The 21823-nt window shown below is 41.3% G+C and overlaps 1 protein-coding gene and 1 non-coding gene across 2 annotated transcripts; both read right to left on the reverse strand.

Annotated features, from left to right (window-relative positions):
* Positions 1 to 3521: 3521 nt before the first annotated feature.
* On the reverse strand, positions 3522 to 16846 carry LOC124088545 (L-lactate dehydrogenase A chain). The gene is made up of 8 exons (XM_046438237.2): positions 16690 to 16846; positions 14360 to 14509; positions 12432 to 12549; positions 10517 to 10690; positions 9890 to 10063; positions 9073 to 9190; positions 4873 to 4996; positions 3522 to 4224 (listed from the first exon to the last, which is right to left on the reverse strand). The coding sequence occupies exons 2-8, from the start codon at positions 14483 to 14485 to the stop codon at positions 4060 to 4062; spliced, it is 999 nt and encodes a 332-aa protein (XP_046294193.1). The 5' UTR covers positions 14486 to 14509; positions 16690 to 16846; the 3' UTR covers positions 3522 to 4059.
* Positions 11059 to 11158, reverse strand: LOC124088669 (small nucleolar RNA U13). The gene has a single exon (XR_006850428.1). It is a non-coding gene; the product is annotated as a small nucleolar RNA U13 (small nucleolar RNA).
* Positions 16847 to 21823: the final 4977 nt, after the last annotated feature.

Raw genomic sequence — 21823 nt, forward strand, 5'->3', positions numbered from 1 at the left:
TCGCGCGTCCCTTAACGTCAGCACGCAAGCCCCGCCCCCGGCCGGCCCAAGCGCAGGCGCATCGGCAAGGGGTGGGCGTCCTCGGCGTGAGAAACGTCTCCCAACTATTACCAGGTAACTGAGCTACAGCTGGTGGCGGCCAGACTACTGAAGATAGGCAGCCAGCTGGGGAACTGCCTCCGCCGCGGAGCTCATGGCCTGAACCAGCCTAATTTACTGTTTTCTGAGATGAGAGGACATGCAGAACGATTCTGAGCCCCTGGGATGAAAGGAATTTAAAGTTGGACTTGGGAATTACCATCCCGAAGTTTGAGAAACATACTTTTTGATGGTGCACTCGTCACACCCTTATCCAAGCATTTACTTGCAGTCACTTTATGACATATTGACCTCTGTAGCTTTAGGACCACGTGCTGAAATAAAGTTTGGATTTCTCTTGAGAGAACAGAGGGCATTAATGACATGAAAAGGCCATGTCTAGTTTTCTAAGGGTGCTTTCTAAGGGTTCAACACCAACAATTTATAACTCACAGAAGGGGACACAATTCCTCCATTTTTTTGTCTAGTATTTGCATATGAACCTGTCAATATATAAATGATAATCTATTTTCCATGTAATGATCTGTGGGGTGTGTGTGTAATGTAGTGCAGAACATGCAATAACTCTGCTTAAAACACTTCCTTGGCTTTCCATTATACTTAGAATAACCAAAAAGACCTTTAAGATTTGACCTCCTTCTACCCCTCCAACTTTAAAACACTCACCAAACTCCCTCCAATTAGACTTTGGACAACCTTTTTTGGGGGGTGGGGGTGGGGGGGGGGCTAAGAACATTTTAATGTTCTCTATATCTGGAAAGTTGTTTGCCCATCCTTTGAGGTTAATTCCTCATTTTCAATTTTGGCACACTAAACTGCACTTCCAGCTTTCCTTGACAATTGTGTCAACTACCACAATTTCCAATTTCTCCTGTTTCTCTTATGGCACTTTTTCTCAACCTACTACAAGACCAAAATTAGAAGCTCCCCATAGGTAGCACACAGGAGTGGCATCTGCACATTGGTACCACAACTTGCTTGTGTGCTTCCCCAGCAACCTCAGGGCTGAGGAACACTGCTGACCTAGATGGCCTGCAAATTCAAGCTGTGGTCAGGCCTGGTGGCACAATGCCTGCAATCCCAACATAATAGTATGTTTCAGAACAGCCTGGGCAACTTAACCAGATCCAACTAAAAATAAATAAATAAAATAAAAAATACAAAAATTGCAAAATAGGCTAGAGATGTAGCTCAGTGGCAGAGCACTTGTCTAGCATGCACAAGACTCTGGGTATCACAGACAAAAAAAATCAAGCTGTAGCTAGGCATGCTGGTGCATACCTGTAATCCCAGTAGCTCAGACAAGGAAGGCAGGAGAATCACAAGTTCAAGGCCAACCTCAGCAATTTAGTGAGACTGGGGATTATCTCAGTGGTTAATGCCCCTTGGTTCAATCCCCAGTACCTAAATAAATAAACAAGCTGTATACTTCCCTCAGGCTCCTGGTGGCCAAATGATATATCCCCTTGGTAATCGTGAAGAGAAGTGGCTCTTAATACCTCTCCAAGCTTAATTGACATTTTTATTGCAGTAATGTCAAAATAGTCAAGATTTTATTTTTACTTATTCTTGTATATTGCAACATCTATCATATTATATAGTAGGCACTCAGTAAAGAATCTTGAGAGAATCTATTTTTTTAATATTTAGTTGTAGATGAACACAACATCTTCATTTTTATTTATCTTTATGTGGTGCTGAGGATAGAACCTAGGGCCTCATGCATGTGAGGCAAGCGCTCTACCATTGAGCTATGACCCTAGACTGGAATGTGGCTTTTGAGTTTTTATGGCTATAGGAGGAGAAAAAAAATACGAGGACCATGTGCTGAGCATCTCGTTTTCTTCTCCACTAAAAGCCTGTGTGAGGCGGGGCTAAAACCTGCTTAATCTACTTCCTAATGAAAAAAAAAAAAAAAGAAGGTCTCCTTGTAGAGTTGGCCTATTCCTTGCTGGGGCAGGAAGGTACTTGGTGAACCCAGAGCACTTATTGTTGCAGAAAATGATGAAACTTTACAAGATTCATGAAAGATTGAGTAAGTCTATTTCACTTATTTTTCAATCATGTTCATATTGTCTAATTTATTGTATCAAATATGACATTAAAATATGGACTTTTTAAAAATAAAAATGAGGGGCTGGGATTGTAGTCCAGTGGTAGAGTACTTGTCTAGCATGTGAGGTAATGAATTTGATTCTCAGAACCACATATAAATAAATGAATAAAATAAAGGTCCATCAACATCTAAACAATTTTTTAAAAATAAAACTGAAGTTACCTCAAGGATCACAAAGCCCATGGAAATATTCTGGTTTCTTTTGGGGGTAATTAAATCCAAAGAATTGTACACTTTTTTAAATAATTTCTTTTAGTTGTCAGTGGACCTTCATTTTATTTAGATGTGGGGCTGAGAATCGAACCCAGTGCCTCACACATGCTAAGCAAGCACTCCACCACTGAGCCACAACCCCAGCCCAAGAGTTGTACATTTTAAGAGCAAATTTTGGGCAGGCAGGGTTGTAGCTCAGTGGCAGAGCACTTGTATAGCATGTGTGAGGCACTGGGTTTGATCCTCAGCACCACCTAAAAATCAATAAATAAAATAAAGGTAATTGTGTCTATCTACAACTAATAAAAAAATTTTAAAGTACATTTTATGGTATATAAATTTTATCTTAGCAAGGCTGCATTTAAAGTGTACAGGATAGCAAATCCAATTAAAATAGCACTGTCAAGACTACCTTGACCAAGCTTGTCATTTTGTATTTGAGAGAAAAAAAGCCATAATTTTCTTTTAACTAGCCCTGAAGAAGAAAACTTTGGGGAATAAAAGCCTGAGTCAGAAATGATGGCAATATTCAGGCCTGAATAAGGGTGATTTACAAAACTATTTTGAGGGAAAATTTAATAAGACATTTGAGTAGAGAATCACCAAGACTACTTGATTTAATAACAAATATATAATACCTTGGGCTTAATATAGTGGAACTATAGATTATAATGGAAATGGTAACAAACTAACACAATCTAATTATACCCTTAACATAAATTCATATTAAACTCAAGTCTACTCAGTAGTAAATAGTACCCCATAAAATAAAATTATTGCAGGGTTGTCCATGAAGAGCCTATTACTTCCGAGTAATATAACAACAACAAAAAAAAAAATGGCACCTTTATGACTTTATATCTTAAATTGGTGAGGAGTGGTAGCATATGCCTATAATCCCAGCAACTTGGGAGACCGAGGCAGGAGGATCCAAAGTTCAAGACCAGCCTCAGCAACTCAACAAAACCCTGTCTCAAAATAAAAATAAGGGTTAGGGATGTAGCTCAGTTGATACAGTGCTTGCCCCACATGCACAGGCCCTGGGTTCAATCCCCAGCACCACAAAAAAAATAAAAAGAATTTAATAGAATAGTCACTGTTCAAGGTTTATTTGATATTTCAGTTGGTATGACACTTGGATAGCTGGTTGCAATGTTCATTTGTAGATCTTTCTTTTACATTATATGGAAATGTACACTACAGATACATATAATACACAAAATAAAATCCTTTAGAACAGTTATACATAAGACATGTGATATTGGATTTAACATTGGATCCCAGGATGTGACTGAATGAAAAAAAAAAAAAAAAAAAAAACAAAGTTGGACTAGGCATGTTTGATGAAGGTATATCACACAACATGCACAATGTTGTGCAACATTGGCAGTGGTATCTCAGAGATGGTGGAACTATTTTACACTAGTTTAGGACTACACAAGTTAAGTACTATCCAGCATCAGGATATCTGTAGGGTTTTATATGCCATTCCTATTTCTAACTTTAAAAAATTGATGTTTTTCCCAGGCCATCTGCTTTAATCTCAGAACAGATAAAAAGGACAACATGCACACCTCCAACTAAAATCCTGTTGTATCCTAGACAATGAAGTGGTATGACATTAGAAGCCTTTAAAACTGCAGCTCTTTTTGGATTCCCCAAAGTGTATCTGCACTCTTCTTCAAACGTGCCTCTTCCTCAGGAGTCAAATTCACCTTCACAACATCTGAGATTCCATTTTGTCCCAAGATGCAAGGCACACTTAGAAAAACATCATCCTTTATTCCATAGAGACCCTGAAAACAAAAAGAAAATAATTTACATTTTATCTATACAATCTGAGGTTTCCCAAGACTTACATTCTTTGCCATTATGAAGCTTATTTGACTTAATAAACAGAAATTTATTTCCAGATGTTCACTTATATAATCAAGAGTGTAAAAGAAAACCACTAAAAACACCAACAACATATATATATATATATATATATATATATATATATATATATATATATATATATATATATATATAAAGAAAAACTATTATTATACACAGTACTTCCCAATATTTATTATGCAACATTGTGGTAAGTAACAGTGATTTCTATTTTTCCCAATGGCAAAATCTGTCTCCTATAGACTTCTATCTATTTAAACATAACAAGTTTTTCAGTCAAGTTATCAAGTATATATGTGTGGATATTTATCCTACATATCAATCATTTATTTCCAAAGTTCTGAGTGCATTAAGTTATTTCACTTCAGTGAACAGGACTTCCATTAACCTAACTGCTTTCTCAGAAGAATCTTTTCTAAAAAACCAGGAAATAGGGCTGGGGATATAGCTCAGTGGTAGGGGGCTTTCCTCACAACCACAACAGCAACAGAAACAAAAGCAAATCAGAAATAAGTATTCAAATACAACGTATCACTACATGGACCTACCTTAATCATGGTGGAAATTGGATGCACCCGTCTAAGATTCTTCATTATACTTTCTGCCAAATCTGCCACAGACAGTCCAATGGCCCAGGATGTATAGCCTTTTAGTTTGATCACCTCATAAGCGCTACAGAATAGGGAAGGGTAAGGAAGAATAGGGAAGGGCAGAAAAAAACAGGAGGAAGAAACAAAGGAAAACAAAGGTTTCACTGAACACATGCTTTATAGTAAATAATGCCAAAAAGTTGCATTATACTTCTAAGGGTAACCCTTGCATATACACCAGAACATCACTGAACAGGAATGTTCACAACAATACTATTAGGAATGGCAAAAAAAAAAAAAAGTAACAAGTACACTGCCCTCCAACAGAATGACACAAAGGAATATCACATAACTGTCATAACTAATCAACTATAGCTACCAACATAGTGGTAAACTGGTGATTATTAGAAATATTGAGCCAGGAATAGTAGCGTACATGTGTAATCCAAGCAACTCGGGAATTTTAGAGTTGGAAGTTAAAGGCCAGCCAACAACTTAGCAAGACCTTGTCGCAAAAAATAAAAAGGGCTGGGGTTGGATGTAGCTCAGAAGTAGAGCATCCTTGGGTTCAATCCCTAGTACCAAGGGGGGTTGTGTGGGATGAAGAAATGTAGTACTAAGAGTGGTGGTAGCAAAGAAAAGAAAAAAAGAAGTGTACTACTGGATTTTAAAAAGTAAATCCAGGGCCGAGGAATGGTGGCACATGCTTGTAATCCAGTGACTCAGGAAGTCGAGGCAGGAGGATAGCAAGTTGGAGGTCAATTTAGCAAGATCCTGTCTCAAAATAAAAAAAAATGGGCTGAAGATGTAGCTCAGTGATAAAGAATCCCTGGGTTCATTCCCCATTGCTGGAAAAAATAAAAAATAAAAAAGAGAACACCCAGGGGCAGCTGAGGAAGTAGCTCAGTGGTAAAATGTTTGCCTAGCATGCTCAAAGACAAGGATTCAATTGCCAGCATTTCAAATGAAAATGGTAAATATAGAAAGATTAAAAGATTGCACACAGCATGTTGATCATAAGATTATTTCAATTGGGAGCGACAGGGAGATAGTTGAATAGGAAGTGGGGCAAAAATTCACTTCCAGTATTTTCAAACACCAGCAGACTAGCAATTCTGACCCAAGGAATATTATACCAGCTGATAGCTAATGTTAAAGTCTCTTGGCTGGGTGGTAGGTTCACAGGTTTTATTTAACTAAACAAATACATATGAGAGAGCCTTGCTAGACCAATTATGAAAATATAAGGAGCTCTAGTGGCACAAACAGCACATAGTACTTGTATAAAAATATATCCTGAACCAAGGACTAATTGATAGACCTAAGGTTCACACATAACCACAGTTTACAAGTAAATAATGCCAAGTAGAAAACTTCCCTATTTCAACAATTTGTTAGTAAATACTTGTTAGTGTACCATGTTTCTAGCATATCTAGACCTGGACATATAACTTTATTACCATCTGAATAAAGAAGCTATGTGTGTGTGTGTGTGTGTTTTATCCTGGGGATGGAACCCAGGGCCTTGCACATGCTAGGCAAATGCTCTACCTCTGAGCTATATCCCCAGTTCTTTTTTCTATTTTATTTTGAGACAGGATTTTGCTAAATTACCCAGACTACCCTCAATTTTGCCATTCTTCTGCCTCAGCCTCCTGATATATGTGTGTGCCACCACACCCAGATGCTAACTATGTTTATAATCTCAAAGAGTATAATAAGAACTTGGGCTGGGTGTGGTGGCCCAGGCCTGTAATCCCAGCAGCTCAGGAGGCTGAGGCAGGAGGATCGCAAATTCAAAGCCAGCCTCAGCAATGGCAAGGCACTAAGCAATTCAATGAGACCCTTCTCTAAATAAAATGCAAAATATGGCTGGGGATATGACTCAGTGGCCAAGTGCCCCTGAGTTCAATCCCTGGTACCAAAAAAAATAAACTTGGATTTTAAAGGTTTTTCCTGCCAGGTACAGTGGCACATTACTGTAATCCCAGCTACTCAGGAGCTAAGGCAGAAGGATCACAAGTTTGAGGCCAGTCTAGGTGACTTGGAGAGACCTGATCTCAAAAAAAGTCAGGAAGGTAGTGCACCCTTGTAATCCCAGGATTTAGGAGACTAAGTGAGGCAGAGGATCACAACATCAAAGCCAGCCTTAGTAAGGCCCTAAGCAATTTAGCAACACTCTGTATCAAAAGGGCGGGTGGGGATATAACTCAGTTGGTAGAGTGTTGCTTGCCTTGCATGCACAAGGCCCTGGGTTCAATCACCAGCAACACACACACACACTTAGAATTCAAAGTGAGCCTCCAGCCTCAGCAATTTAGAAAAACCCTGAGCAACTCAGTGAGACTTTATTTCTGCATAAAATACAAAAAGGGCTGGGGTTGTGGCTCAGTGATAGAGTGCTTGTCTACCATGTGTGAGGCCCTGGGTTTGATTCTCAGCACCACATGTAAATAAATAAAATAAAGGTCCATTGACAACTAAAAAAATATTAAATGAAAAAAAATTTTAAAAAGGAAATGGGCTGGGGATGTGGTTCAGTCAGTGACTGAGCATCCTTGGTTCAATCCCCAGTACCAAAAAGATTAAAAAATAAAAAGGGCTGTGGATGTAGCACGGTCTTGGAGCACCCTGGGTTTAATCCCCAGTACCACCAAAAAAAAAAAAAAAAAAAAAGTTATTTCTAAGTGAATAAATCATATATGTTGAAGTAAAGACTCATATCCCAGTAGGGCAGACAAACTTATTTGTTGAATTTTAATAGTTTAAAATACAAGCAAAGATTTATCAGATTACAGAGAATTATGGCATTTTAAAAAAGATTTTAGCATTAAAAAATACCTGTAATTTTTAATATTTTTATCTGTTTATGGGTGTTTTATTTCTCTGGGATCCATTATATGAAATTGCTGGGTTGTATAAAAAACCCATTTTTAATTTTAACCAACTGTTTTCCAGAAATGGTGGCACCATTTTACATTTCTACCAACAATGTATGAAGAACCCAATATCTGCTCTGCATAATCTTGCCAGCATTTGGTACTCTATTTTTTATTTTAGCTATTCTTTTTGTTGTTTTTACCTTTGTCTTTCTACTATGATCTTTAACAAAGCTTAAGAAAACAAGGGTTGCCAGGCTCCCACATGCCTCTGATCCCAGCTATGCCAAGGCAGAAGACCATGGCAAGTTTGAGACCAGCCTGAACCATTTCAAAATAAAAAAGGAATTAAAAAGTGACTGGGATTTAGCTCAGCAGTAGAGCACTTGTTTAGCATGTGCAAGGCCCTGGGTATTCCTAGTACCAGTGGGGAGAAAAAAAAGAAAAGGAAACAAGTTATCTCAAAGTATTCAGACGTAAACACTATTAAAATAGTAGGGCCTGGTGGCATACACCTGAAAGGGCTAAGGAAAATATTAAAGATCTTCCCTGTCCACGTGCCTGCCAGGACCTTCACACATCCCTGATGGGACATCTAAAGAATGCTGACTTCCTAGTGGGTTTGGCTGGCTCACTCAGACACTCACTTATCTCAAGGCTACCACTCCCTCCCTTTGAGATCTGGCCAGTACTAGTGGGGATGAAGTGTCCTTGAGGGGATGGGTAATTGTTAGAATGAAGCTTTCTTTGTTCTAATTTGTATTTAAGAAGCCCCACTGGGGTCTCACCACTGGAGAGGATGCTCTGCTGGGGACTTCCTAGTCAGGAACCTGAAAAGCTGCCCAGGAACTCTCCTGTTCCATGACTTCAGGTGTCAGTGTTTCCCACATGCCGGTGATAATCTTTTTCTCTTGCCTATCACTTTTTCTTTCACTTCCGTATTATTACTAAAATAAATGCCATATTGTATAAAGAGTATATTTTTATTGTCTTTTGGATCTGACCTGCCAAATTCATCATCTGCACACATAGGGTAGCACTTTAATGTTACAACCTGTAATTCCATTAACTTGGGAGGCTGAGGCAGGAGGACTGCAAGTTCAAGGCCAGATTATTTTAGTGAAATCCTGTCTCAAAAAAATTTTTAAAGGGGTAGGGGATATTGCTCAGTGGTATAGTACCCCTGGGTTCAATCTCTAGTATCACAAAAAAATTAAATCTTTTATATAAAGATAATAAATTTTAACCTCCTATATTGCCAGATTATGAAACTTATTACCTGTCAACCACCTGCTTATGAACCTCTTTCCAATGTTCCTTATCTGCATCAGTGCCTAAATCTGGGTGCAGATTCTTCAAGGAGACACCAGCAACATTCACTCCACTCCACACAGGTACTAAAAGAAATTGTACAGCACAATTATTTTTATGCATCAAGATACTATTTTTAATTCTCCTATCTGCTGAAGGGGATTACAACAAATGGTCAAAAACCAATGTCCTTACTATTAGATTTTCATTTATTTAGATTATATAACAAGAATTGTATATTTCAACCCATTTCCCTCATTTGTTGGAATGTTTAGTTCATATATTTGAAATATAAAGATGGCACACAAACATAAGGGAAATTTTATTGGCATAAGGAACTCAGAACTCTGCACAGTACCAAAATACTTCTTGAACTCCACTTGGGGTGGCTGACCTTTTCAGGGATAAGCAGTTCAAGTCAAGTATAAATGACTAAAGTTATCATAAGAACTATGGTTTTCACATGTTGGGGGTTATAGGATGTACAAGGATAAAGTGTGTGATAAGCATACATGAGGACCTAGGTTCGATTCTGAAGAAATAACAAGTCTAGTTATTTACTTCCATAGAAGTAAAATTTCATTCTGTTCTCCTGCCATAAAATGTCATATAAAATGGCTAAAATCTTAATTCTTAGCATATAATTATATAAATGGTAGATTCCAGGAAACCAGTCTATCCTGATTAAGGGATACTTGACTTAGGGTCTAATTTAATAATAAAAATACTTGTATTTTTTAATGCAATCTTTTTGTAAATAAAAGCAGAAAATAACTCATGCTTACCACTAGAGTCTCCATGCTCCCCAAGGACCCACCCATGACAGCTTAATGGGTGAACTCCCAGCCTTTCCCCCATCAGGTAACGGAATCGTGCTGAATCCAGATTGCAACCACTTCCAATAACACGGTTTTTGGGAAAGCCACTTATCTTCCAAGCCACATAGGTCAAGATATCCACTGTGAAGACAACATTCAGGCAAAGACATTAGGTAATTCATTAGATAATGATTAGCCACTACAGATATATGGTTCTATATGGATCTTGATACTGCTCATGACTAATTGATATTTTTGTTAATATTTTTAAGTCTCTGTACTACATATCAAGTCTACCAAGCAGTCAAGTATTATTTTATGAGAATAAACTGCACCAATAAAGAGAATACAATTATTCATAAACTTATTCCATATATAAGATCTTGGGTAAATAACTGATTTTATGTTCCAATTATGTTCAGAGGCATTCGGTCCCTTTAATGTTTTATCCCTTTAATGTTTTATAATAACTATTTTACAAAAACAATCTCAGGAGGGAAATGCAACAAGAAATAAATGAATGTATACATGCATATAGATTATAACATACTATCAATTTTACTATAGCTCATGTTTTATGCTGTTAAGTCTCACCTGGATTGGAAACAACAAGCAACTTGCAATGTGGGCTGTATTTTACAACATTGGGAATGATGAACTTGAAGATGTTCACATTACGCTGGACCAAATTAAGACGGCTTTCTCCCTCTTGCTGACGTGCCCCAGCTGTGATAATGACGAGCTTGGAGTTTGCAGTCACATTATAGTCTAAAAAACGAAACAACCATCAGATGAATACCTTTAAGAGAACTGTTAACTAGCCAGCAAAATTTGTTCCTCTTTTTAGTACTGAGGATCAAACCCAGGGCCTCACACACATGTAGCAACCACACTGCTGCTGAACTGCACCCCAAGTCCCTCCCTTTTTCTTCAGGTTGGAGACTGGGTCTCCCCAAATTGCCCTTACAGGCCTTAAACTTTTATTTCTCCTGCCTCAGCCTGTAGAATCGCTGAGATCACAGTATTATCACTACACCTGGCTTCTGTAATTTTATGCAGGTTTTATATATATGGCAGATAAATGCCCCCACTGCCTCCTAGACAGTTCCCTTTGTTTTCAGGTTTTCTATTTTTTATGTCAGATGGGTAATGCACTGATATTCTAACAACGGTTAGAGAAAGGCATATTTCACCCAACACAAAACCCAATCATCACACTTATGAACTAAAAATGACCAGTGTATACCTTCCTTATAGTGTAGTTTTAGTTACATTATAACTTGATATAACTATGACTGAGAGAAACAGGAAGAAATCAAGTTTATGATTCTCATATATCAACTTCTCAGATATCCCCAATTCTTCCCCTTCGTTCAATGTTCTTATTCTTCATTGCTCCTAAGTTTACTTAAATACTTGATTACTAACAAAGGCAGAGATGCCTTTACACTTAACAAACATATTTTGCTTCTAGATACCCGAAGGCATAAGATGATTAACTCTAGGAGTTGCTAAGGACTTTCAAGTACCAAAAGACACTATTTGGGCCCAAATCCCATTTCCCAGGCTGGTGCTAGTTAAGTGTGAAAGGGTCAAGTCAAAAATATCTGAACAGGCTCATTTATTCTGAACTCAACCTTGTGTTACTGTGTGAAAGAAAGTGGGGGAATAAGAACACTTAAATATCTGATTGCTGGAGTTGTAGCTCAGTGATAGAGTACTTGCCAAGCATATGCAAGGCCTAGGTTAAATGCTCCAACATCACAAAAGAAAAAAAGTATTTAAAGCAATGTGGTTAAATATGCACCTAAAGACTGAAACTTTATTCATTACATTCTAGTTCAGATGGTTTCCACATAATACACTAATTGGATTTCCATTTTAAACCATTTAATATAGATTGAACTTTGATACCCATAGGTACCAATGTAAATATATTTTAAGACTCCCCTGTATGAAAAAGAAAAGCTTCTAAGAGCTAGGACTTTGAGATGAATAAAAAAAATTACATCTGCTTTTTTCTGATTTATCCAAGGTTGCCTGCTCTTGAAGACAACTGTTAAGAGGGACTGCAGCCATGCAACCAAAACCCTCAACAAAGGCATCTCCAAGTTCCCTGTGATGGCTGCAGATGCCGAATCCCTAGAGATCACCCTGGACATCTTGCTACTATTATGAAGACAAGTATATGCCCTGTATGTTTGTGTGCTCCAAGTGGGCCCTAAGGCGGGCCTGTGAGGTCTCCAGGCTTATCATTGTGTGTTCTGTCACCATCAAAGAAGGCTCTCAACTGAAGTTGCAAATCCAGTCCATTCAGCAGTCTATTGAAAGTCTCTTAGTCTAAGCCTGTGGCTTCTGCCCTGCCCTCCCCACCAACCTCTCCACCCCCAGGTTTTGTGTCATATTGTCTATCTTAGCATGTAGTCAAAGGCTTTCTATTATAAAATATTGTACAAAAAGAAAGTTTACATCTAATGTGGACTATAATATAAAACTTGTTGAAATCAACCTTTGCCAGAGACAATTTTTGGTGTTCTAAGGAAAAGGCTGCCATGCTGGAGATCCATCATCTCTCCCTTCAATTTATCTTCCATGACATCAACAAGAGCAAGTTCATCTGCCAAGTCCTAAAAGACATAAAATTTTTAGTTAAATGGGAGACTGTCATTTCAAGATTTTTTGAATGAAAAATTTCTCTTAATTCTGACACAGGAGAGTTCTGCTATTTTAGTATCAGTGTTAGTTCAGGATATACTTCAAAGTAGAGGCACACTGCCATTTTTTTAAGCTGACTCACAGATGGTCTATACATAGCACTATCTCCTCTCTGAACCAACCTCTGCAGAAGTGCTACCACTGCTAGTATGGAAATAGAACAATCAGTAGTCATAAAACTGCAACTACCTCCAATAACACTGCTTTCTAATTATGAAAAACTGCTTTATTTTCTATCCCAAATTCAGTTTTACATTGAATTTGCTAGTCATTAAATAGGTGATATGGACTAGTAACAACACTTGGTGCACACTTGTATTCCTAGCAGCTTGGGAAGTTGGGAGGCTGAGAGGCTGAGGCAAGAGGATCACAAGTTCAAAGCCAGTCTCAGCAACTTAGCGAGACCTTGTCTCAAAATAAAAACAAAAATGGCTGGGAATGTGGCTCAGTGGTAAAGTGCCCCTGGGTTCAATCCTTGGTCCCCCCCTACCACCACCATAAAAAAAGTGATAGTCTGAGTAATTCTCTGGTTGTTTTTCATATCTGAACCAATACTTACAGTTTTGCACAAAGATAAGACTTGTGCCTTGCATAATATTGGTAAAAAGTATCCTTACAACTGAACCTATAAAAATTCATAGGTGCATCTTAGACCAGGAGCACCAACAACAGTTACCTTCAAATCATCTACAGCACAAGTGGTCAGTGGGTACTCTTACCCAAACCTGAATCAGAGGCCAAGAAAAAGACCACAGGTGGTTCATACATATAGGGAAAACAGCATCAATTTCTGATCAAGTGGGTAAGGAATAAGAGTTGGTGTGTTATGTGGCTTCTTCTAAGAACAAATACAGAGGGGCTGGGGTTGTAGCTCAGCGGTAGTGTGCTCGCCTAGCATGTGTGTGCGCGAGGGCTTGGGTTTGATCCTCAGCACAACATAAAAACAAATAAATTACGATCTCTGCACAGCTCATTTCTGCCTTCAGTCCCTTCTTCCTTCAATCCATTAATGTTCAGAATACAGAAGTCATATTTTACTCTTATAAACCTGAAGTGCTTCAATTATTTTTTATATAAATCAGGTTTGAACACTGTAAAGTGTGTTCTTTACTCACAAATTCTTTTTCTAATTTTTAGTCCCATAATTGATAACAAAATTGTTAAACAAAGGTGGTGGTGTGGTGGTGTTTCCCATGTGATTCTCCTTTGCTAGCAAGGCAATAAACCTTCTTTTTCCTTTTTCTCAAAACCATGTCCTTGTTATTAGAGTGGCATCAGGGACAAGGACCAAGCTTTTAGCAATACACTCTCTCCCTAAGAGTGTCCCTTTTCCTTTTCCTATCCCTATCTCTTCTAATAAACTCATGCCTGTTTTAAAAAAAAAAAAAAAAATTCCCATAGGATGATTTTAATTTTACCATATGTAACTGTTATTTTCAATTCAAAAATTACTTTAAGAGAGTCTGACTCATTTAAAGGCATGAACTCTTCCTTTTATTTAGATATATAATAAATTTTAGAAAACGTAACCTTTGACACTTTTTATTTCAGATAACACTGTTGATACCTCACCATGTTTCAAAGATTGTTTCACATTAGGTTCCTTGAATGAGTGCATGAACCTTCATATTTTAATGTACAGTGACAATCCAATTATTGGGGAGGGTGGAGGACAGGATGGAGCCAAGGCATCAGCTTCCAGAGTGATGGACTCTCACTTACCTTCATTAAGATACTGATGGCACAGGCCATGCCAACAGCACCAACCCCAACAACTGTAATCTTATTCTGGGGGACCTGTTCTTCCTTAAGAAGATTCACAATCAGCTGATCCTTGAGACTTGCCATCTTGGACTTGGAACCAAAAGGAATCTATAGGGGAGAAACAATGTCACTGCATCCTCTTGAAATATTGTTTACTTACCAAGAGCTGTTCTTGAAAAAGGCTTACTTTACTTTCTTTTGGGAATTTGCCACTGAAATTCACAAGAGATGACTAAAAATGGAGAGGGAAAAACCTAAAGGTGGCAAAAAGGGTTTAAAAGTCTAATGCCAGGGTTTGGTCTGACCAGGGTCTGATGTGAAGGACCTCACCTTGGCATGAAAAAATAATATCGAAGTTTGGGTGTAAGTATAGCCTCCTGAGGGATCACTCATCTTGGCTTATTAGCCCTTGGAAGGGAAGGCCGCTCTTCAGACAAAATCAGTGAGCCACCCACACTGGGCAGCTATCTTTCGGCCACTCAGGACCCTAAAGCAAGTACAGCGCAAAGCCCCAACTAAGGACCAAAAGTACAAGCAGAAATCGCCACTAACGGCCACAAGCACAACCCAAAAGCAAAGGAACGTGCTGTGAGGTCGGCGCCTGCGCACACTGCACACTTGCTTGCTTTCCACCCCACGTGGCACAAGGGTTTACGCCCCGCCCAGATCCGGAAGATCCCGACCCAGGAAACTTGTGCAAGTGCGCATGCGCCTTTGCTTTACGGAGGTTGCGGGGTGAGGTAGAGAAAGCAGCGGCTTGGTGGCTGTGTGCCATTAATAGGCAGTAGGCTGGACTGTGGACGCTGGGTGGTGGAGAGGGTAAGCCCCACCGGCCCAGCCCTCAAGTAAGTGTAGGCTATCTGCAACCATTCAGTTGTGTGGGTCAGGGGGAGCATGCTCCAGTCAGACTTTAGACCTTACTAATGCCCTGAAGCACATGTGAACAACGTGAAGCTGGGTTGGCAGCCTCCCGGACCTGGCGGTTAGCCAGTCACACTTAAAATCACAATACCAGGGACTAGCGTCTGTTAACCAAGCAGGAGGGAGGAGCCACGTGTAGCTTCAGCCGTGGTCCGGTTGCAAAGTCATGAGGCCCGGTATGAGGAAATTTTGTCAGCACAGGAAGTGCAGAAATGGCTGCAGAGGGTTTGAAGCCCTAAAGTTAACAGGTACTTAGTGGAACCCTTGAATTCCAGAGCTTGGGGAGGGAATCTTCCACTCTGCCCATCCAACCCTGCACCGCACTCACTGGAGGGAATCACATGTTACATCCCCCCAAACACCACGCCTAGTTTTGACTCGGTCCTAAAGGGCAAAAATATCAGACAGGATCTCTAGGCAGGCAGCCCAGAGTCACCAAGATGGAATCGGGTCTCAAATCACTGCTATTTCTAGATAGCCTTGCATGGTTTCTGCAACTTTTTGGCTAAAGGGAGGAATTCTCCTGCAAAGAACTGGCCTCACTGAAACCTTCAGTCTTCTGCTCCACAGCTCCCTTTTATGGTAGGGGCAAGACTATATCTAGGGACAAGAGCCTTGCAGAACGAGGATCTACCCTCTCCACCTCTGCCACTCACTCACTGTGACCTTAGAGATGCCCTCTCTCCCAACTCTAGGTTTTCCCCTTTGCCAAAAAGAGATGGTACACGCGATACTATTCTCGTTAGACCCGTCTGAGGTGCAGAAGTAATGCAACTCTGCCTGCTTCATCTTTGCACGCACCTCGCTTAGTACAGCCTCTGATCCCCCAGCAACTTAATAAATATCACTTACGCAAAGAGCACCCTATAGTCTAAAGGCGACAGCAATCCCCATAGACTCCACCTCTCCAGCGTCCCAGGGCAAAAATTCAAATCGCGCAGCACTCAGGGTTTCTCCGGCATCCAGGAACCCTTCCCCAGACGTACTAAGGCTTTAGGGATAGCCTTAGCTCCCAAAACCGGACCACAAGTTTTGCGTTGTTCGCTAACTTCAAACCCGAAGGCATCCTCCACCCTCAGATCTATGATCTCCTGTTCTTCCTCATCCACCCGGAATATCAACCTTGGGTTGGGTGGCGTCACTCGCTCTGCTACCCAGCGAGGCCAGAGGCCAGAGATGCCGCTTAGGGCAAAAGCCTAGAGTGGTGGACGCCAAGCCCATGCATGGTAGGCCACCGCCCACGTCTTCTGGGAAGCGGCGCCTCTCCCCGACAACAGGGACCCCTTCGCGGGCAGCGTGGGCCAGCGGAGCCAAAAGCAACTGCTCTCCCTCCCCTCCGGGTGCAGAGTATCCGGGGTTGGCCGTACCAGGAGTGCACGTTGAGAAGGCGTCGGGGGTGCGCAGCAATAGAATCCGCACTCTGCAGCAGAGTCTCCGGCACTTAAGGCTGGGCGCGGGAGGGGCCTTAAATGGAACCTCGAAGCTGACGTCAGGAGTGGAGCCAGGCGGACGTGCGGGAACCCACGTGTGGGTTGGGCTGGGGGCGGGCGCCCAGCCGGGCGGGGCAATGGAGAGGCCCTGGCGGCGCGCGCAACCGGACAGCGGACCCGCGGGCCAAACCACGTGCTCCAGGACATCTAAGGGAGTGCCCAAAGCCCCACGCTGCCTCTCCGGCCATGGGAGCCCGGGCGATATCCGTGAACCAGAGTCAGGCAGACCCTCAGCTTCCTCTTCCGTAAAATTTGCACGTTACTCTCAAGAAATCCCTGATCTGTTTCTTCATCGCTGTTTCCAAATGCCTGGGACAGCTTCTGGCGCTCCATAAACATTTGTTGAATGAAAGAAGGAAAATACCTAGCACAGCGTCAGTTTGTCCGACTGATGGAAAAGGACGTCTCCTTTTCCCCTACTGCCAAACCTTCCAAGTCCGAAACTCACAAGGGAGACTTTGCCTTTCTGGTCTTGCAAGGTGATTGAGGTCAAATTTACCTTCTTGTCTGCATCTTCCCATTGCCCCACCCCACGAGGATGAGTCCCAGCCATACCCAAGAACTGTTGGTGCTGCGTTTTATTTTAATATCTCTCCACCACCTTTCTCCATCCTCTGTAACCACTATTCTACCCGCTACGTATATGAGTTCAAATTTTTGCTTTTGAAACATTTTTACCTCTGCCTTTTTTCATGCTAGTGTTTTATCTGCCCCATTCATCTCTTCTTTGCAGGGTACCCATCTTCTAGTGTTCCCCCACTTTGGTATAATATGAAATATATTTGATAAAGCTCTAGAATTTCCTTAGTGATAAGAAAATCCAAGTGAATATAGGGTACTGTTAGACTTACCCCCTAACCTTCCGGAAAGTGGGTGGTGGCTGGAGATTAAGCTCTACAAAAGCTTTAAAAATTCTTCTGGGGAGTGAACTTGGCTTGCAGGCTTGCAGGCTTTCCGGCATGCTAGGCGAATGGTTTACCATTGAGCCACACCCCCAGCTCCGAAGTTTCTAAAAAGTCTTGAACATTGGAAGTGCTGGGAGGTTAGAGTGCCCAGAGAGGGCAAGGAAGCTGGGTACTTATACTTACACCACCATAACCTTGCCCTATGCATCTCTTCCATCTAATTTATCATCTGCATCATTTGTAATCTCTTTTATACCAAATCAGTTGAGGATATGGCTAGTGAAAGAGCACTTTTGCTAGCATGCACAGGCCCTGAGATCAATCCCCAGAACCATACATACATACATACATACATTTTAAAAAACTTAAAAAGTAAATTAGCCAGGCACAATGGCGCACGCCTGTAATCCCAGCAGCTTGGGAGGCTGAAGCAGGAGGATTGTGAGTTCAAAGCCACCCTCAGCAACTGCAAGACACTAAGCAATTCAGTGAGACCTTGTCTCTAAATAAAATACAAAATAGGTCTGGGGATGTAGCATCGTGGTCAAGTGCCCCTGAGTTTAATACCCGTTACCAAAAAAAAAAGTAAATTTAAAAATCAGTAAGGTGTTTTTCTAGGTTCTGGGAAGTGTCCAAGCAAATTATCAATCCTGAAATAGGGATATAGGGCATTCCCAACTTACAGCATGCTGGTCAGAAGTACAGGTCACAAACTACTACTTGCAATTAGGGTCAGAAGTAGAGGGAAGTCTTGTGGGATCAGATGCTATCTCTAGGTAATGTCAGATGAACTGAATTATAGAACACCTAATTGGTATTCACCAGAGAATTGCTTTGTGTGGGAGGGGTTGGAAAGCACATATCTGGTCATAGGATTGTTCTGAGTTGAGTGTGAACAGAGGAGAAAAAGGTTTTTCTTTATACCAACCCACCCATGCACCCACAGATTTGGTACCTCCCTCCTCTCAGCTCCCCCAGCACTAGTTATACATCCTTCCAAAAGATTCACAATAGAGAGGGATGGGGCTCTCCTCCCCTACCAGATGGTGAGCCCCTCCAGGTGGTGGATGGGCCTACTTCTTTCCTGCATTCTATGGCACCAACGGGAAGCTCAGTGCCATCTCTGAGAAAAAGTCGTAGTTGTAGGTTTCTTGGTTTTGAAAGTATAATTACCCCCAGCTCCAGGAAAGCAGGGTATCTCTCTAGGATGTTCCAACAGTGTTTTCATCACTCTAGGAGGCCCTGAGACCTGGGCTCCAGGTCCCTTGAGGACAAGATAGATTGTAACAGTATCTTTGGTTCCTCAGTCTTTGCAACAATGTCCTAATTCAGTCAGGGTGGGCCCTGCCTACCTGTAAACTGTGACCACAGTTGCTGGGAGGAGGCTGGTAGAAAAAAGAGAGTGGAATTACACTGAAAGATAGGTGAGAAATTTTACCTGGAGGTCAGGCAGCTCTGGGAGGTCCTGTGAAGACACACTAGGCTGCTCTGCTGAGAAAGTGCAGTTCTGGAACGCCACTACTAGGATACTTGTCAAGAGCCATCTTACCGCAAATGCTGATGTGCAGTCCATTCCTTTAGCAGACCAAGAAGACAGTTTTGTGGTGGGCACAATCAAGGGCACAATATTCCATTTTCAGGTGGTTTTCTCTGTGACTTCCAGTAATAGTCAGAAGCAGTAGGTGCAGACCAAATTATTCCAGCACCACACACATAATGTGCATGCTGTGGCCCACAGCCTAACTACGCTGATATCTGGAGGCCCTGGCAAGACTTTTAATATAGCAATTTTTTAAATATTTTAAAATAATTTTGTGAGATTTTGTGGGGTTATGTGGGGGTTCTGTTTCCCCCTTTTTTAATTTTTTAAATTGTAGAAAAAAGCTGGGCATGGTGGCACATGCCTGTAATCCCAGCGGCTTGGAGGCTGAGACAGGAGGATTGAGAGTTCAAAGCCAGTTTCAGCAACAGCAAGGCACTCAACAACTCAGTGAGACCCTGTCTCTAAATAAAACACAAAATAGGGCTGGGGATGTGGCTCAGTGGCCAAATGATCCTGAGTTCAATTCCAGTACCCCGCCAAAAAATTATAGAAAAAGTTGATATAAGCATCATTAGCCTTAAATTGTAGAGAATGGCCCAACGCTGTAAAGGTATTTAAACAGTAAGAAATGACTTAATAAACATTTTTTAATATCTTTATTTTATTTATTTATTTTGATGTGGTGCTAAGGATCGAACCCAGGGCCTCACACCTGCTAGGCAAGCACTCTACTGCTGAGCCACAATCCCAGCCCCCTTAATAAACATTTTTATATATAATTTTTTAATCAATGAGTCTTCATTCCCCTAAATTAAGATACCCAACCACAGTTCAGTACAAGGGCAGCATCCCTCCTCTTATGCAAACAACTGCTATTTGACTCCACAAACAAATAAACAAATACCATTTGCTAAGCACCCCTTAATGTATCAGGACGCAAGCCAGGCAATCTCCATACTCCTCTTCCTCTTAATTCTTTGAAGTAGCCACAACTATTCTCATTTTCCAGATAAAGAAACCAAGGCTCAGAGAAAATCCTGATTTTGCCAAGACTGTGCCAACTACTAAATGATTTGGGCTGGAACTTTAAACCAGGGCTGACTGACTACAAAGCCTATGGCTTAGGGGTGAGGGTTTTTGTTTGTTTATATGTTAGGTTTTGTTGTTGTTATTGTTGTGTTGTGTTTAATGGTCTATGGAGGTCACTGAAGTTTTTGGAGAATGGGAGAGAAAGGATGAAAGCAGGATGATTGAGAGGTCATGGAAAGTAGGACGTCTTTTTTGTGATAGTACCCAGCATATATATACGTGATGTGCAAAACTTAATTAGCTCCAGCTGCACCTGTACAGAACATACACTGCACTGACTCAGTGCTCCCTGGTCCATAGCCCCTCTGAACACTCACAGTCAGCCTGGCCTATTTCACCTTTTTTTTTTTGGCTACAAAGCCTATGGGTTTTCTGAGTTGCAAGACCCAAGATGCAGTAACCTCATTCCCTCTGTCCTTGACAGACCAGGGTGTGCTGTGTACGTGCCAAAGTACAGGTTTCTCTCTCTGGTAAGAGAGCAGCATCTGTTCCTGGAAAACTACTTTATGTCACCTTCACCCCAACACCCACCCCCAATTCATCCATCCCTCAGATGATGGGTATGAGGCCAGAAGCCTCCACCCAAACCGCTTGAACTCTCCTGGTAACATCTCTGGGTACCCTGCTACCTCCCCTCTTCCCCTTCTGCTCCGCCAGGCAGGGCACATCCTCAGGTGCTAGATGTTGCCTGCTTCCCTTTGGGGCTAGAACTTTCTCGAGAGTTCATTCACCATTCCTTAAGAGAATTCATCTCAGATTCCCTCCCAGAAGCTTCCTACCCCAGAAAAGTAGTAATCGCTGTGCCCTTTCCTCTCCATCCTTTCCTGGGAATACTGGATCTCACACTTTCCATCCCATTGACAGGTTCCCAGGCAAAGACTGTTACCAGAACATAGTGACTTCCAAACTGAGGACCCCTGAAATCAGTGCTACAGAGGGAGTCCTAAGGCCCTTTCAATGCTCAGTGTGGGCCCCATATCAGAGAGTGTTCCTTGTCTGATCACAGCAGGGGAAGACCATGGAAAACTGTAACAGCCTTTTTTTTTTTTTTTTTCCTGACACTTTGGGTAGTGAGACAGTTGATGGGCATGGTTTAACAAAGAATAGCAGGCAGCTTGATGGAGAAGGGACACTGACCTGGGGTCAGGAGACCTAGGATCTTGCCCCAGCTTTGTCATGGATCCCTGGGTAACATTGCGGCAGTCACATTGCCTATGTAGCCTCACTAGTATACAAAAAGGGGTCTCTTTCCTTCTAATTCTAACCTGCAAAAAGGCTCCAAGTCTATGAGTCAAGCCTCCACACTCACCTTCATTTCTAAAATTGCTCAGGACTTACAGGCAAAGTTGTGCGCATTTTGGAAAATGGTCAGGGGTATTCCTGGGAATAGTGGGAAACAATCAAAGGACTGTCCCCACTCACAGCCACATGAACCTATGCCTGTCATCTTCTTGTTCCCCACATTAATTCTAAA

Source organism: Marmota monax, unplaced genomic scaffold (genome assembly GCF_021218885.2).
Source record: "Marmota monax isolate L192 unplaced genomic scaffold, Marmota_monax_Labrador192_F-V1.1 WCK01_AAM20220418_F8-fsc00061, whole genome shotgun sequence".
Lineage (NCBI taxonomy): Eukaryota > Metazoa > Chordata > Mammalia > Rodentia > Sciuridae > Marmota > Marmota monax.